This window comes from Pagrus major, chromosome 5 (assembly GCF_040436345.1).
Source record: "Pagrus major chromosome 5, Pma_NU_1.0".
Taxonomy (NCBI): domain Eukaryota; kingdom Metazoa; phylum Chordata; class Actinopteri; order Spariformes; family Sparidae; genus Pagrus; species Pagrus major.
In genome coordinates this window covers 27,644,379-27,662,122 of record NC_133219.1, presented here as the reverse complement: position 1 = coordinate 27,662,122, position 17,744 = coordinate 27,644,379, and the positions used below count along the sequence as shown (strand labels likewise).

General features: G+C 39.1%; 1 protein-coding gene across 1 annotated transcript in view; it reads left to right on the top strand.

Annotated features, from left to right (window-relative positions):
- The window catches only part of sobpa (sine oculis binding protein homolog (Drosophila) a), a 38,124-nt gene that overhangs the window by 8,889 nt on the left and 11,491 nt on the right, over positions 1–17,744 (top strand). Inside the window, 6 exon segments of the mRNA XM_073467298.1 lie at positions 1,934–2,054; positions 3,090–3,299; positions 3,857–3,954; positions 3,956–4,049; positions 7,492–7,643; positions 9,481–9,504. Of these exon segments, the coding sequence (XP_073323399.1) occupies positions 1,934–2,054; positions 3,090–3,299; positions 3,857–3,954; positions 3,956–4,049; positions 7,492–7,643; positions 9,481–9,504 (699 nt within the window).

The following is a 17,744-nucleotide window of genomic DNA, read 5'->3' as shown; positions in this document are numbered from 1 at the left end:
GTGTTTATTGACTGTGTTGTGAGAAGCTGTTATGGAGGAAGTACTTTTATGTGTCACCTGCATAGAGTTTTATTTATTTTTGCATACCTGCATTAACTCTCTCACTCTACTCTCGGGCAAGGTGGTGCCAACATTCTCCACCAGCACTGCTGTGCTGGTGGAGAATGTTGGCACCACCTTGCCCAAAGCAACTTGGGTGGCACTCTGTGACAAGACATGAAATGGCATACTGTTACTGAATTATGATATTTGCTACGTGTTATTTACTGCTCAGTGACAGCTGTAATATCATTTGACCATATATTAGTGTTTTTACTGTGATTGGTTGTTCACTATGATGGATTAGTGCACTGAAATGCACTGTTGTTATTTGTCGTGTACTGTGTTTACTTATTTACTATTCACTTCATCTGCTTTCTTGTCTCTTTAGTAAAGTAAAGAGTAAATGAATGAATAAGCTCAGGTTTTACCGTGTGTTGTTTGTAGTCGATACCATGAGGAAAACAGAAAAGACCTAGCTGTCTTTGCGACAGTGGCTTCAACATTAATAGGCTACCACTTGGAAACACTAGGGGGAGAAAGTTGTCTGTTTCAGTTTTAAAGAAGCAACCTGTGAGAATGGCCAGAACGTTATCAACAGAATGTCAAGAAACAACAGTGTTGACGTTATGCCAAAGACATCTGCGTATTGTATTTTAGAGATATCTGAATTTGACAAATTACACCTTTAAATGTCGAAAATCTACTCAGGGCAATAGTTCAACGTTTTGGGAAGCAGGTTTATTCGCTTCCTTGCAGAGATTTGATGAGAACATTGATGTTACTCTCAGCCCAGCGATTGGTCAGTCATTACAAATTCATGCTGCACAATCTATTGCTATTTAAGTGGAAACAACATTGGAAAACAGTACTGTATGTTCAGGTCTTTTTTTTTGTAAGTGGGCTTCTTTTGGGGGTCAAAACCCACTGAGAATGATAACTATGAATGAATGAATGATTACCATAAAGCAAATACATCCATATCAATCATTATAAAGAAGTAGAATATCTCTGTTTTCACGAAACAATAGAATAGCTCAATAACAGCCCTGACACAAAAACTATCTGCAACCTTTGAAATGTTGTTGTTGGATGTCTCAGCTTTGGGCCTCATAAATTGGTGGTCCCTCTGGTCCATTTAACCTCTGTGCTACTTCGTAAGAGAGATGTGGGAATATCTGTAAAAGAATCAAAACCTCATGAGTCAAATCCTCATCTCACTGTGTCTTCTTTACTGTGCTGTGGTTTATTCTACTGTATTATTATCTCTATGCTGGTTAGTGTGCTGTGATACGATTCCTTCAGAGGCTTTATTACACTCTACTATCATCCTCCTCTTTTATTGTGCTGTGTTAGGGGCCATTAGTTTGTCTAGGTACACACAAGACAGCATTTGGACAGAGCTGGCCCCAATTAGGTTGACCTACACTTATGAATAAGACCCGGAGGAAAAAAATACATTGTGGTTTTCTCATGCAACAGCTTTAGATATTGAGGCGCATGGCAATATGTTTGGATAATTAGTTGAAGAAATGCGGTCTTGTAGACAAATCTAAGGAGGCAGTCTTAAAGTCAAGGTCTCAGGAGAAGCACAGCAAATGCAGTAACAGATTGTTGTATGTGCTTTCATAACAAGTGACCTCAAATCTCATTTATAGTTTCCAAATGTTAAAGATGTTTGCTTGAGTAACATGTATATTTTATGTGATATTCTCAAAGGTTACTCACCTTTCACGTGCAACTACTTATTTACTACAGCACTGCTTATCACTACTGTAACAGCTTGCAGTGCAACAATTGCAAGTCAAGTAGGATATTGTCTACATCAAAGCAGGTCCACTTTAAGTCAGAGTGGTTCTTGTATGAAGACCTTTGCCAACTGTTTGTTTTGCAGAGTTTTGCAGAGAACACCATGAACGAGCTGCTGGGCTGGTACGGTTACGACAAGGTGGAGCTGAGAGACTCTGACAACCTGGACATAGGGGAGACGCCGCAGCACATCTCTGTCCTCAAAGGTATGGGACTCTAACACACAGTGCACCATTTTCTTTCATTTATTAAAAAATGTGTGTATTTTTTGGCTGGCTGGCCCGGCAGTCATCATTCTCAATTGCTTCATTATCCACCATGGGATCATGTGCTGCATGAAAAGGTAATGAAATTAGTAGAAATATTAAGTGCTCATGAATGGATCATGAAATGGTGGCTAATCCATTATGTTAAACATGATTGTGACACCTCTTAATTATAATTGTGTTAAAGGCCTTAAATACCTAATTTCTGAAACAGCTTTTAATTACAAGTAGGCACTCCCCCCATGAACTCATCACTTACTTGAACTCACTTTCTGCCAAAGTTGTATAAGTTTAAGGCCTTAAACTTTCTTTTGTATTTTTGATGTCACATATTTCCCTGCTCCAAAAACAATTAAAGCCTAGACCCTTTTTTAAATAAACATGGCAGACAAATGATCAAAGTCTGCTAAATTATGAATACTTGAAAACATGTTTCATTTCTCGCTGTTGGGAATTTCCTTTGTGATGTGAGTACACCCATTTCAAACCTGTAGATTCTGAATCACCTGACACCTGAACCATGATCGCGCAAAATGGAGGGGAAGGGTATGGCAGGGGCAAGGGGTGTATTGGGATTGGGCCCAAGTCCTGAAGGAAATATCCAACTCATTAGCTGCTAAATATTACGCGATGTTCACCAGACAGTCCCTAACTTTGTCTTTCTACAATCAGTCAGTTTATTCAAGGTTTTTTTTTCTTCTGATGGGCAGTGCAGCATTGGATGATAATTCTCTGTGGATTTGTCTCCTTGAGGGACCCCATTACATTTTTTCATTTGATTCACTGCTAATAAAGGAATATTAATTAAGTGCAGCTTTAACCTTTACTGTTGCTTTTTTAGTCCCTAATATTTTGGGGCTTTAAATTTAAACCTTGCCCACCTTGAAAAACATTATGACAGGATTTGTGGCGAGTGCCACAGCATCTCATCAGTTGTTCAGTAACGTTTCATTTTGCTCAATTTCCCCTGTCTAGAAAACTTGTTGCCAAAAATCCAACCTTCAGCAGAGAGCGGCGAAGGCTCTCCTGATCGAGCCAACAGCTCCCAGTCTTTGCCAGCCTCCAGGAACGGAGTCACAGAGCCCTCCACCACACCGTCCACCTCCACGCCCAGCACCAAGGAACATGGCAACCTGCCCATCATAGTCCCCATGATCCCCCCACCACTGATCAAGCCTCCTGCAGGTAGGGAGCACGGCACCTTTTTGAAAAGACAGTTCATAGTAGATGACTGAAAAGTAGTTTAGGCTCATACAAGTCCTCAAAATAATATCTGGCAGCAAAATCCAGTTTCACAGTATACTTAAATGCACAAAAAAGTCGACCTCCAGAGCCAGTACATAAAGTTTCAGATGTTAATACTCACCCCTTTGTGTGTTTGAACAATACTACATTTTAAATTTCCAAAAAGATCAAGGTCATTTTCTGCCCATCGCAGATTGCTGATATATTCGCCCAAATGCTCAACCACAAACACACACACGCACATACACACACGCACACACACACAAAACACCCAAGTAGAAGAACTGGCAGAGACTTCATCCACAGCTGTTCTCCAGACAGATGAAACTGAACAGAAAGTTAAACCTACTTGCTTATTCTCCGGCACTTAGCAGGAAACTGAATGTTTATGCAACATGGAAACTTTCTGTCTTTGCGATGGCCTGAAAGCCTCCGAACCAGGCAGGGACAGGCGACTAATGAGCTAGCTACCTGCTGTACACCTTGTTTTCCTCCACCTGCCCAAGTGTCAATATAACCCCATCAACTCTCTGAGGAAATGTCCGCGTTCCTTGGCCAGACAGAGGGCTTCATTATCCCTTACGTCTGCTGTGGCACAGGAGGTTGGTACGCCCCGGCGGAGGGAGCGAGCCGCCTTGGCATCGCCCAAGAGGAGTCCCCGCTGGCCCTGCCTAGGCGGGGAAACAGATGGTGTGGTCCCACTTAAAGCCCAGCACCAACCCACCACCCGGCCCACACCCCCTTCAACTTGCCCCCCCCCACCCTCACACATATGCTGAATTATTCATGTGCCCCGCAGAATCCGACAAAGGACCTTTTGAGGTGCAGGTACGCTGGATGATGGTGGCATTTAGTATGGAGGCTGCATAATTACTGACAGGGTTTTTTCCCCCCTTCATGCAGATGTGAGTGTTTTGAGATGGGCTTGTTGTGAGGTGCCAGGATTTGGGAAGGCAAAAACAACTCCAACTCAAGATGTCTCTTTGTATGAAAATGTTGAGACACTGCGAAAGATGTTGTGATTTCACGTTGGCCTTCGATCCTGTTTATTACGCTGTGGTACATACATTATTCCAAGAAATGTACAAACCCTGATCCACCCACCCAGCCAGCTCAGAATGAATCTAGTTTGTCTGCTATCACTGCAGTGGGCAACAGTCCAGATAGACTGAAAAAGGCAGAGAGACTATAGGAATGAGATGGAGCACAGATGAGAGGAAAGACATAAAATATGCATGTTGGGTCCACGTTGCTATCTTTAGGGCCCCGGGGAGTTATTCCCTTAATTGTGAGTTAGTTTGTACTTAAAAATCTGATGGCCCTGTAGATCCATTAAGCTCAACAAGAGGTGAAAAGCCTGGCCAGCGTGTGATAAGGAGGTGAGCAGGGGTGAAAGACTAATGGGCCTGCGTTTTTTCACCCTCACACCCGCATAGTCATAATGTGATAATTGGGAGATACTGGAGGGAATCTCGGAGGATCTCTCTCATTGCAGCAGCGACGGCACTAAAAGCCCGCAGCTCATCACCGGCAGTCACAGTTTGCCACAGAAGAGGCATTTCACTGTCACTGAGGGTCTGTTAAAAATAATTTGTTGCCCACACTCACCAGAGGGGATGTGCAGAGGTCAGCTGTAGATTTACTCAGAGATTGTTTAGGGCTAGCCATAAATCATAAGAGACAAAAGAGATTTTGACCCGTAAAGCCACAATTATTCTGTAGAAAGCCTTCTCTTTGTCTTTTGGAAGGACAACCTGAGGCTGCCTTCCCACACGGGTCATGAATTTAGCACTCAGCATTAACTGAGAAATAAACCTAAACACCTAAACACATACATATCATGACAGCCAAAAACTACTGTAGTAGTTGTTATTGGCAATATAATGTTTTTTTCTATTTCAGTTCTACATATATTTTGTATTTTATATCTTAAATTTTAAAAAATTTACATAAAAATAAGTAATGGAATGTAATACGGTACATTTACTCAATTACTGTGCTCAAGTATAATTTTGAGATACTTTTCTGCTGCTTAATACTCTACACTACATTTTGGAAGCAAATATTTAGTTTTTTACTCCACAACATTTATTTGATAGCATTAGTTACTCCTGAGTAACACACTTTAAATTACTTAATTTTATCAACAAGCAATGATTTCAATAATCAGCAAAATGCTGAATATTAGATCCGATAATCAGCCGGATGGGTACACGGTGGACACACAGTATACAGTATACAAATAAATATATGTATAATTTACTTCTACTTGCACTTTTGATACTTAAGTGCATTTGATACCAGTTACCAAAGTAATAGCCTCTTTTAACACAATATCTTTACTTTGACACAAGTATGACTTTTGGGCTGATAATAATACATAATTACAATAACATGATTTTAAACTTTCATATTGGAATTTCTTAAAGAAAACCACTAATTATCACTGATTCATATTCCTAACTGTGCTCATTCATTGTCTACTTACTTTCTATACTTGACCGTTAATATCTTCAGGCACCTTGCAATTCATTGTCTCATTAACATCTCACAGCCATAATTTAGCAGTATGACGATGACTCTATTTCATCCAAGCTCCGCTTTATGTCCAGTCTTGTCTATAATGTAAATATTTGTTTGTTAATGAGTCTGTCCTTATGGGCCACTGGAAAAAAACATGTACATGTATTTATTTATTTATGGTTCCTTTTCCCCCTCATGTTTTTTTAATTTTTTCCTTTTCCCTCGTCTCTCTCTCTGCTGTGCCCTCATCATGACTAATTTGGGAATGAAAAAGCAAGAGCTAAAAAACTAAATTACACAGTGGTCTGATCTTGGTGTCTCTGTGTGCAGTGGTAGATGGATGGGTGGAGTTACCTTCAGATCAGGTCAGAGTTGTGTAACTTCATAGTCAGAGTAAAGTGGTCTAAATTGTCCTACAAATACCTTCTTGAATTTGCTGGCTTACAAAAACTATGAGAATTCTCTGTGAACCTGGTGTAGTAATCAGCAGGGAGACCACACCTTCTGTGTGTCCTGTGTGAACCCTCAGCATCATCAGAGTACATCCTTGTGTCCACTTCAGGTTCTCTAATACCTACAGAGCACAGCCGCAAGCAGGCATCCTCCCTTGTCCCTGGCTCATCCGGTTCTGCTGCATTTACCCATGGCAGGGCTTCATTATAAATCCTCCAGCGGTTTTGTGGCTTGAGTCTTCAGCGGATTTAGCCAGCCCAGCAGCATGGCTGAATCAGCGGAGTTAATGCCTTTTGGTCCTTGTGTTTAATACATCTGGTCGTTGCATGCTTGTTGATATTCTCTACCATAGACTTACATTTAAATATAATTGATGTTCCTGTTGCTGAAGCATATTCTGTAACCAGAATCAGACACGTACCACAAGGTTAACAGTCTGTTGGTTGAGTGTTGAATGAAAGTTCTTGCATTTCCAGCTATTAATGATTATGTGAAACTCTAGTAAACCAAATAAGGATCTTTTGAAAAAGACGCTTATATATTAGGCTTGTAAAATAAGGCCCAAATTTAAAAGTATTTGGAATGGGCCTTTATGACACCTGGGCCTTTATGTCCAGGATTATCGTCTGTAGTTTAAAAAGAGATAATGTAATTAATGTAATGTAATGTAATTCACTAAGGTTGTTGCATATGTCAACAAGATTTTGAAAGAGGGTTTCTTATTTTCTTGCTTTTGGAATACAACCAGGATAATTGTGACATGCGGGTCATTGTTTGTGGAAATATTTTGGGTTCTTCACCATAGATGGTAAAATACCAACAAAGATAATGAACGCAGCTGCCTTACTTTAGAATGAAAACAAATCGGAGGCCTCGCCTGCTAGCTTTCAATCCAAGTGAAGCAGCAGAGACACCAGAATCGTGACACATTTGTGGTTGTATGACCTCAAAAGGAAAATATAAAGATTATACTGAAGGGTAAGACGTTCTGTCTCATTTCAATGGATGGTCAAGGAACCTCAAACACACTACTTCTCAGATGATTGGTGTCATGATTATCTGATAAGGAAAGAGTAGTAGTTTGTCTTCATTAAATTACATGCTGAAACTTGAGCTCCATCCCAACTCACTTTCACCGACGGTTGTTTGTTTCTAGATGAAGATGCATCCAACGTGCAGATCATGTGCGCCTGGTGCCAGAAGGTCGGAGTCAAACGCTATTCTCTGAGCATGGGGAGCGAGCTGAAGAGCTTCTGCAGTGAGAAGTGCTTTGCTGCCTGCCGCAGAGCCTATTTTAAGAGAAACAAGGTAAAATTCCTTCCTTATTATCAGCTGGACACTTTGATATGACACCTTTTAGAGACTTTGCAGACACAGTATACCACAAATCTCCTGGCAACTGCATGTGATAAAGAAACAAATCTATATATCCTGATAATATGTGTAAGTGTGAAATCTATGGTTACCATGTGGTGAACGATTATTGAGAATAGCCTGAATTGGACATGATGCTATTGTCAGAGTTTTCATCAGCTGAAAAGGTTCAAACATTTAGAGGAATAGTTTGACAGTTTGGGAAATACACTTGTTTGCTTTTTTTTTCAAGAGTTAGATGAAAAGAATGATCGCATTCTGATGTTTGTCTGTGAAGTACACAGCTTCAGTTGGGGTGAGACTAGCATAGGTTAGCACAAAGACTGGTTGTGTGGAAACAGCTAGCCTAGCTCTGTTCCAGTTCAAAAATCTGTCCATATGAACACGTCTAAAGCTAACAATCAACGTGATGTATCTCATTTGCCACAACTCAAACAGATATTTAAAACCTATAATTTGTTGTTGCACAGGAAGTTACTTGTAAGGATTTTTGGATAAATACACGTATTTCCCAACATGGCGCACTATTTCTTTCAGTTTATGGAAGTAAAATGACTTTCAATAAAGTTAGCGTTAAGTTAGATGGTTAAGCTGTGTTAATGGGGAAAAATAAAATGCTTGTAATGAACATGACAATTTAACATTTTTTTTAACATAAATTGCATTCTACCACCCTGACAACACTCCTTTCCAGTGCTATGTTAGTGTACTGTATATCCTATTTCCTATCTCTAGTCATAAATCCTTTATTTTTTTACTCTGTTTGTAGGGGAAACTATTTTCTTACTTGTTTTTTTAGACACACTAACAAAATTTCATGATACCAGGCTCAAAGTCAAAGGCTATTTCCAAATCTAGCGTACACAGTAGCGTTAGCCAAATTGAGCACCGCTATACACAGACTGAACTGTTAGAGCTCTCCATTAATTTCAGGCATAAAAAAGAGGTTTTCCTAATTTATAGACAACCACCTAAAATATTTAGCAAAACAACCAATCTTAATGGTCACACTGAGTAGCTGCCTATGATGTACAGTTAACTAATGTCTGTCTTTACTAATGGATAAACAAGATTTGTAAGACTGACGGTTAGCTAATGTGCTACTATGGTGTACTAGAAAAAATGCTAACATTATTTACACACAAAATTGGTCATTTTAGTTTGCAGTTTTCATTTTTTTGTGTGTAAAAAGAGCACAAATAAACTGTGGCTTATCAGTAGGGTAGCAAGGTTCAGATGTGCAATTACTGGCCTATAGGCCTATTTGTGTTATTGCCAAGAGCAGAGAGCCTCTAATATGGCTGCCAGAAAATGTTACATCATCCGGTAAGCTCTATATAAAAACGCAGTATATTATGCTTCTGACAGAGCTAAATGAATTTTCATGACATTTTGATAGTCTGTATACTGCGAGCAGGGGGTTTATCTCTTGTAGCTTCAGCAATTATTACACTTAATTCTGACTCAAGACATCGAAAGGTCATTTTAACTAAAAATCTTGTTTAAAAATGTCAACGTTAAAACCCTCTCATTACTTTTTCAGGTTCGGCTTGAATACAAAATGCGTAATACATAATACATTAAAGCCAGAAACCCTTAAAAATAAATCATGGATTTTACAACAACAAAAAAAAAAACAGCTTCAGGCAATAAACTCCAAAATGACTTGATCAACGTGGTGCTTAAAACGCAACATCAAAGTTGTTATTGTGTTCTCATTTTCCCCCCGATGACTGTAGTTAAACAATCTCCTTTCTCTCTTGTACCAAAGCTGGGATATGTAAGGAATTACGCTGTGAGTATGATGTGTTTTACTCTCCCGCTTGTCTGTCCTGAAGTCAGTTATTCATCTAAACATAATCACTTTTTCAAGCACTGCACTGGAGCAGGAACAAGACAGGGGTGCACTTAGAGTATGTCTGTTCATTTCAGTTAGTGATATCCAGTTTCTTTTGTTTTCTGACACTTTTTCCCAAAGCATGTGAATCAAGCTGAGCCTTGCGTCTACTGTACTGTTGCTCATACTATGTGTTTTTCATTTTCTACCTTAACATTTTAGCTCATTTACTTTTTATAGTAAGTTTGTAGTTTTCATTGTACTTAATGTTGAAATGATGACAAATGATCTGTCTGGTCCTGTAGATGACAGGGAGAGTTTGACATGTTGAAACCTCGTGGGAGAAAGTGTGACAGTTCCAAGAGCTATAGAGGTTCATATCAGATCAAAAATCAGCTTTTGAACTGGTTTTATTTTGATCTCTGAGCTCCAGAGAAGGTCAGAAAAAAGTAAATACGGGTCTATGCCATCCGACACGCTACAAAGTTGACAAGGCAGCTCCATATCAATCCGAGATCAATCAGAGAGGCTGTAAACATGACATCAAATGTAAAGCTGATGTGAACAAAGGTCTCTGCTATGAATCTAAGAGCCTTGTCTATCGTTAAATAAAAATAAAAAGCAGTTCATAGGTTTACATATAAAGTAGGTGTAAGAGAAAAGTAAGAGAAATTAACAAAATTGAAATTATGCCTGTATGCACATTTGGAGTTGGTCTAGTTCAGATGTGACATCTGTTTCAAGCTTAGTTAAGTCTGCATTATGGTCTGACCTTACGGCTGGCATTTAATATGGATAGTGGAGCTGAAATATGATGGCATTGAAGTTAGACGGAAGTGTGGTGAGAAAATTGCGTGAAAAAAATACAAAGATGCAGCTTTACTCTTTCCACTTCTCTGTGCTCTCCCCATTAATCAGCCTCAGACTTTTGACAGAAATTTCAAAGCATGTTCTCTCACTGCGCTGACAGCCCTTCATGCAAGTTATAGTTGTAGAAAAGTCTGAATTTCAAAGTGACAGGCTAGATCATATCAGTCTTGGAGAAAATCTTTTACCTTACAAGCTCTGAGCCACACCATCCCAGTGAACCTATAAACCAATAGTTCCAAAATACCCAAATAATGCACATTTTTATTGTTTAATTAGATACGGTATAATCCTTTAATGCAACATGTGAATATTAGCAGTCACTATGCTACTTCAAACACACTATGTTTATTAATTCAGTTGCTTTATACAATAAAATTTGATTTAATGATCCACTTCATGCAGTGCGTAACGAAGCATGTTATCCATATATATGCATGTAAAAATTTTAAAATAAATACATAAATAAAATAAAATAATCATAAAAAGGTAGCTCTCGTATCTCTTTGTATCAATAGCTTACACTTCGCTCCTTCACTGTGACAAAATATGTATGTTGAAATTATTACTATAAACACATCACAATCACAATCAGGATGACTGGCAGCCTCTTGGAAATGAAGGACATAGCTATCATGTGTGGTATCATTTCTGCCAAAAAGGAAACCCACTAACCTAATGTTTTTATTACGATGGTTTGTTTTTTATGATAACAACATATTATGTCATAAATAGGCTACTAAGTGACGTACTGAATTATCAACAAACTTTAGATTGGCAGAAATGGGCTTCCATAATTTCGTGCTGGGAAGCTATACTGTGAAGAGTTGGTAGAACTCTGAAGAGAGGCCATCTCTCTTCACTTTAAGGACAATGTGGCAGCCAGAAGGAGGCACAAGCAAACCAACCAATCTTAATGTTAATAAAAGACAACTAACTACGTGCTAACCCACTAGCTAGCATACTAAATAACTTACTAGCTACTTACTAACTTACTAGCCCACTTACTGACTCACAAGCTATCTGCTAACTCACAATCTACTCAGTAATTCACAATCTACTTACTAACTCAAGCCACTTACTAACCCATTAGCTAGCATACTAACTGACTCATTAGCTAATTACTATTATATACCTATTTATTAAATCACAAGCTATGTACTAACTCACTCGCTACATACTAAGTCACTTGCTACTTGCTAACTCACTAGCTACGTTCTCACTCACAATCTACTTACTAACTCACTAATCTACTTACTTAACTCACTAGTCTACTTGCTAACTTGCAATCTACTTACTAACTTACAATCTACTTACTAACTCACAATCTATTTACCAACTCACTAGTCTACTTACTAATTTAATAGTCTACTTACCAACTCATAATCTACTTACTAACTCACTAATCTACTTACTAACTCACTAGTCTATTTACTAACTCACTAATCTACTTATTAACTCACTAGTCTACTTCTTAACTTACTAGTCTACTTAATAACTCACTAATCTATTTACTAATCCACAATCTACTTACTAACTCACAATCTACTTACTAATTTAGTAGTCAATTTACTAACTCATAATCTACTTACTAACTCATCATCTACTTACTAATTCACTAATCTACTTACTAACTCACTAGTCTACTTACTAATTTACTTGTCTACTTACTAACTCACTAATCTACTTACTAATTCACAATCTACTTACTAACTCACAATCAATTTACTAATTTACTAGTCAACTTACTAACTCACAATCTACTTACTAACTCGCTAATCTACTTACTAACTCACTAGTCTACTTACTAATTTACTTGTCTACTTACTAACTCATGAATCTACTTACTAATTCACAATCTACTTACTAATTCACAATCTATTTACTAATTTACTAGTCAACTTACTAACTCACAATCTACTTACTAACTCGCTAATCTACTTACTAACTCACAAATCTACTTACTAATTCACAATCTACTTACTAACTCACAATCTATTTACTAATTTACTAGTCAACTTACTAACTCACAATCTACGTACTAACTCACTAATCTACTTACTAACTCACGAATCTACTTACTAATTCACAATCTACTTACTAACTCAAAATCTATTTACTAATTTACTAGTCAACTTACTTACTCACAATCTACGTACTAACTCACTAATCAACTTACTAACTCACTAGTCTACTTACTAATTTACTAGTCTACTTACTAACTCATCTACTTACTAACTCACAATCTACATACTAATTTACTAGTCAACTCACTAACTCATAATCTACTTACTAACTCACTAATCTATTTAATAACTCACTAGTCTACTTACTAGTCTACTTACTAACTCACTAATCTACTTACTAACTCACAATTTACTTACTAACTCACTAGTCTACTTACTTATTCACAATCTACTTACTAATTTACTGGTCTACTTACTGACTCACCAGTCAACTTACTAACTTACTAACTCACTAGTCTACTTACTAACTCACTAATCAACTTACTAACTCACTAATCTACTTACTAACTCACAATCTACTTATTAACTCACTAGCCAACTTACTATGTCACAATCTACTTACTAACTTACAATCTACTTACTATATCACAATCTACTTTCTAATTAACTTGCCAACTTACTTACTCACTTGCCAACTTACTAACTCACAATCTACTTACTAATTCACTAGTCTACCGACTAACTCATCCACTTAATACTTAAGTATACTCATATACTCATATACTTAATACCCTGCTCACTAACTCACTAGCTACTTACTAACTCACACGCTAGCCTTCTTACTAACTCATTAGCTTCTCACAAACTCACTAGATACTCGCCAGTTCACTATCCAGGCCTACTTATAATGCAAGCCTTAGTCTGTAGGCCTACCTAATGTCTTTAGCTTACCAATGTGGAAAAGAACATTTTCAGGCTTTGTGACCTGATACAACGGGGTTACAGCTAAGACGCTAACTTTATGCATACACAGTTATATAAATCGTTTAGTTCATTTGTAGTTTTTATTTTTCTGCAAAAAAAATTAAACAAGGTCTATTCAGTTCTGCCGAGATGGCTGAGTTATGGCTGAAATTAACAAGTTAGTATTAGTTAGTAGGCAAAATTAGACAATCAAGCAGTGTTAAGAGTTAAGCGTTATCAATCCTCTATGTGATGGTCTAAATTGACATTAATTATTGTTGAATGTGTTGTGTGAGATTTGAGCTACATAACTAGAGCACCTTTATTGGATTTATGCTTCAGCAGAGCAGAAATGTACAAATACAGTCTAACAAATGTCATCAATGTTTTTGCACAGATAAAGAGGACATCACACACAGTTTTTAGAATTAATACCATCCACATTCCTGTTAGAGGCCACTCAGCCTCATGTTGGATGTTTTCTTCATCCATCAGCAGAATGCACATGTTCACATCATCACAAACACAGGAAAGGCCTACACTGCCACAGCGGCTCAGATTCTATATTTTGTCTGGCTCTCGCACATTCATGCAGGCCATTTGTGTAAGTGATACCCACGTTTCTTTTCACATGCACCCACAAGGTTGGCCACAACAACACAGCCTGCAGGCTTTCTTTTTTTTCCAATAGAAAAAAAAAATTGTCATGGCTGAAAAAAGTATCTCATGTCTGCGTGTACTTTGGATAGGGAGAGAGGAGACGTGGGGGAGGAAGGGGTGTGTGTGTGTGTGTGTGTGTGTGTGCGTGTGTGTGTGTTGGGGGGGGGGAGGTAATGCTCTGGCATTATGTTGCATGAAATATCTTCAGCTGCCTCATCCATGAAACCCAATCCCCTCCTAGGGTGACTATGGTCGCTACTTTCTCACATCTCTGCATAACCCTACAGTATATTATGAAGTGTGTGTTTGTGTGTGGTGAAAGATGATTGATAGTTTAACTCGGGCTAATCACTTATGTGCCTGTTTACTGTATGCCTTAAGCTTCAGGATTAGTTTGTATGGAAGGTGCTGCTTCCTCTCCACTCGCTCTACTCAATTATTCTGTCTGTCACCTCACTCTGCCTGCTCACTCGTATTCTCCTTTTAACTGGCCACTATTGATTCAGAGACATAGCTTGGAGCTTTTTGTAATGCACTGCAACCTATCATGTATTGCTGGTTGGCAAAAAACAGTTTGAGCAGAAAGATCCCAACTGAAGGGAACGTTCAGTGAGAATTTCCATGTACAACAGCTACGATCTTAGACAGTTTGAGGGATTAAAGTGAATGAAATTTAATTTCAGGGTGGAGCTTTGCTTTCAGCTGTAGGTAGAAGCCGCTCAACTGTCACACTTTTATACGCAGCCGTTCGCTCTCTCGCTCTTTACACCCACACATAACACCGATAAACATGCTTGCTCATTGGACACACTGCCAAGATTAACTTAGGCAATTAGCAGTGATGAATTACCCTCTGTTAGGGTGAAGCACGGCGGCAGATAGGTGTAGGGGAGAGGATGCTTTGCTTTCTCATCGAGTCAGTCAGCCTAACACATGTTGTCCACATTCAGGGTTGGGTTTCAAATGCTGCATGCAGAAGTTTGTTGCTGCAACATTGATCGTGATGAGATGTTGCTCTTGCTGTATACTGGTATGTTGTGTTTGAAAGCAGATAGAAGAAAGACTAAATCAAAATCCAGTTGAAAAGAAGTTAAAATCAGCTTATCATGTGTCACAATAGGGTGATTTATCATGTTTTTCCTGAAAAATTAAAAACAACCAGAAACACACAAGGATTGCATTGTTATTTTATTTTTACAATATAATATATCTTGATAATATATATCTTTAGACATCATGCAAATAAAGATGTGAACCATGACATCTGCCTCCACAACATTCAATAAAGCATGAAGCAGGTAGTGAGGAGACTCCAGCTTGTGTTTTACAGGTCTTTTCTGCCGCAGCGCAGGGCTTTTTGTTCACACCATGAAATTCCCCCCCGGAGACCCCAGACCTCCATCAGTGTCTTTCCCCGGGAGCTCCCTCCAGGCGCGAGGGGGCAGAGTGTCGCTTCATGTCAGCCCAGAAATGTCACATCACCTCAAACACACATGCAGACACACACACACACACACACACACACACACACACACACACACACACACACACACACACACAAATGTCTCCTCCACACACAGCCCCGCGGTTGCCGCCCTGCTTCCGAACACTCCGCAATTTAGTTTGCATCCGCATTGGCTGCTGAGGAGGGCTCGCACGCAAAATGAATAAGAGAAAAGACACATGTGTACATGTGTGTGTGTAACTCTGGCTTGTACATGTATGAATGTAGTTGCTTGTGGAAATTTTGAGTGCGTGATGAAGTGTGTAATGTGTCTGCATATTGCAGCTCAGGCGCACTGCTGGTTAGGAAGCCTTGAGGCCTGCCTGACACAGCTTCAGGGCACAGAGAGGAAGGTGATTATCTCATAGCTGCCAGCCATCCAGCTCAAATAAAGACAAAAGTAACTCCGGCTAACTAGGCGTTGAGATTGTAAAAGTGGAGCCACGCACATGAACTTGCATGCCTTTGTGTCTTTTGTCAAACTTGTAGGTGTGATCAACAAGACTGGCACATAAAGTGGAGTAAAGAATGTGCTTCATTTTTTCTTATCCCATATTTCAGTTGTGTTGTGATGATGACCTTAAGCAAGGAAATACTCTTTGCAACCTTGTGAAGTTCCAGGAACAATTTGCCAATTCAAAATTCACAAACAGTGACTTACAGTGAGAATACCATTTGCCATTTCCCTTTGAAAAAAGGCATTCAGTTCATTAAATTGGTCTGCCTCATTCTTATTTAGATTAAAACCAAATTTACAGCCATAGCAATATGTTCAGATATTATAAGATCTATAGGTTGTTGTAAAGACAGTTCTCCAAAGCAGCACAATTCATTTTTCAATCACACTTATGCTTATATAGAGGCATAAAGTACTGGTACTCTTACCAGACAACCCATAGGTTTTGTGTGTGCACACACAAAATTGAAGTACAAAGATCATGGCCTTGGTAATCTTAAAATATTATTTTGCATGTGTGTGAAAATCTCTCCTGCAAGCAGAATTAAACTGGTGTTGGGATGGCTTTTCAAAACAGGAAAAATAGAGACAGACTTGTCTTTTATTTTGGAAAAGTAGGTTTTTCTTGCCTGTTGTATGCATAGTGCCAGGCCTGCACCTTTATTTCAGGATTTGGGTTGAGCTCTGCCGCGCTCGTCTGTGTTTGTCTTTGGATTTGGAAAGCCTGCCTGCGAGCGTCTTTCTTTGAGAAGATGCAGCTCTTTTGGCAGGTGACGGGCACACACACCTGGACACGTATCCGTGCCCAGATGGAAGCTAGCGCGGTGGCAGCTGGTGTGACGTCCCCTCAGGACGGTGGAGCCGCCAAAGGGGAGCTCGGCGGCCGATGTCCTGCTCTGTCGTTCTTATAAGGAACTTCAGCTGGGTGGCAGATGCAGTTTGCTGGCATGATGGAGTGGCAATAAGAAAAAAAAAACACCTTTAAACAAAGTAACACAACTGGCACTAAAGCTGCAATTCCCCAGTGTGCTAAGGCAAAGTGATGATTTTGATATATTTATTTTTGTAATATTTAGTATTTAATTCGTAAAATTTGGTTGTGTTTAAGATGCAATGACAAAGTCTATCTATCTATCTATCTATCTATCTGTCTGTCTGTCTATCTATCTATCTATCTATCTATCTATCTATCTATCTCTTAATCCCATCTCCTTTATCTGTGTGTGGCTCCCTGTGTGCGCCTCACGCCTCGTTCACAGTGCCAACACCTCATTAGTACAATATGCAAATGAACTGGCGCAGGGCCAGAGGGTCAGAGCACAAACTGGAGACAGAATAATAGCACAATGGTGCATCTTTGTGTGTGTGTGTGTGTGTGTGTGAGAGAGTGTGTGTGTCCTCAAATGCCTGCCCAGATTCGTGTGTGTTCATGTGTGTCTACCTGTCTTCCAGTGTGTCTGACATGGCACACATGTGTGTGTTTGTGCGTGTGAGGGACATAACATAGTTGAAATGGATCAGCCCGCACCTACTGTTCATTTAGTGCGCTGACAGCTTCTAAATAACCATGACCCAATAATCTCTGGTTTTGTTTCCTGCAACCTTATAACAAAGATAAAAACAAAAAATCTATGTAGTAAAATGTCAGTGCTGAACAATGTTTCTTGTCAGATTCTTAACTGTATCCTCTTCTGTAGAAATAACAGTGCTCTTCACAAGACAGCAGTATTTGATTTATGTCGTGCTTGGAATGGGAAACCCTACCTGGAGGTGAGGGAAG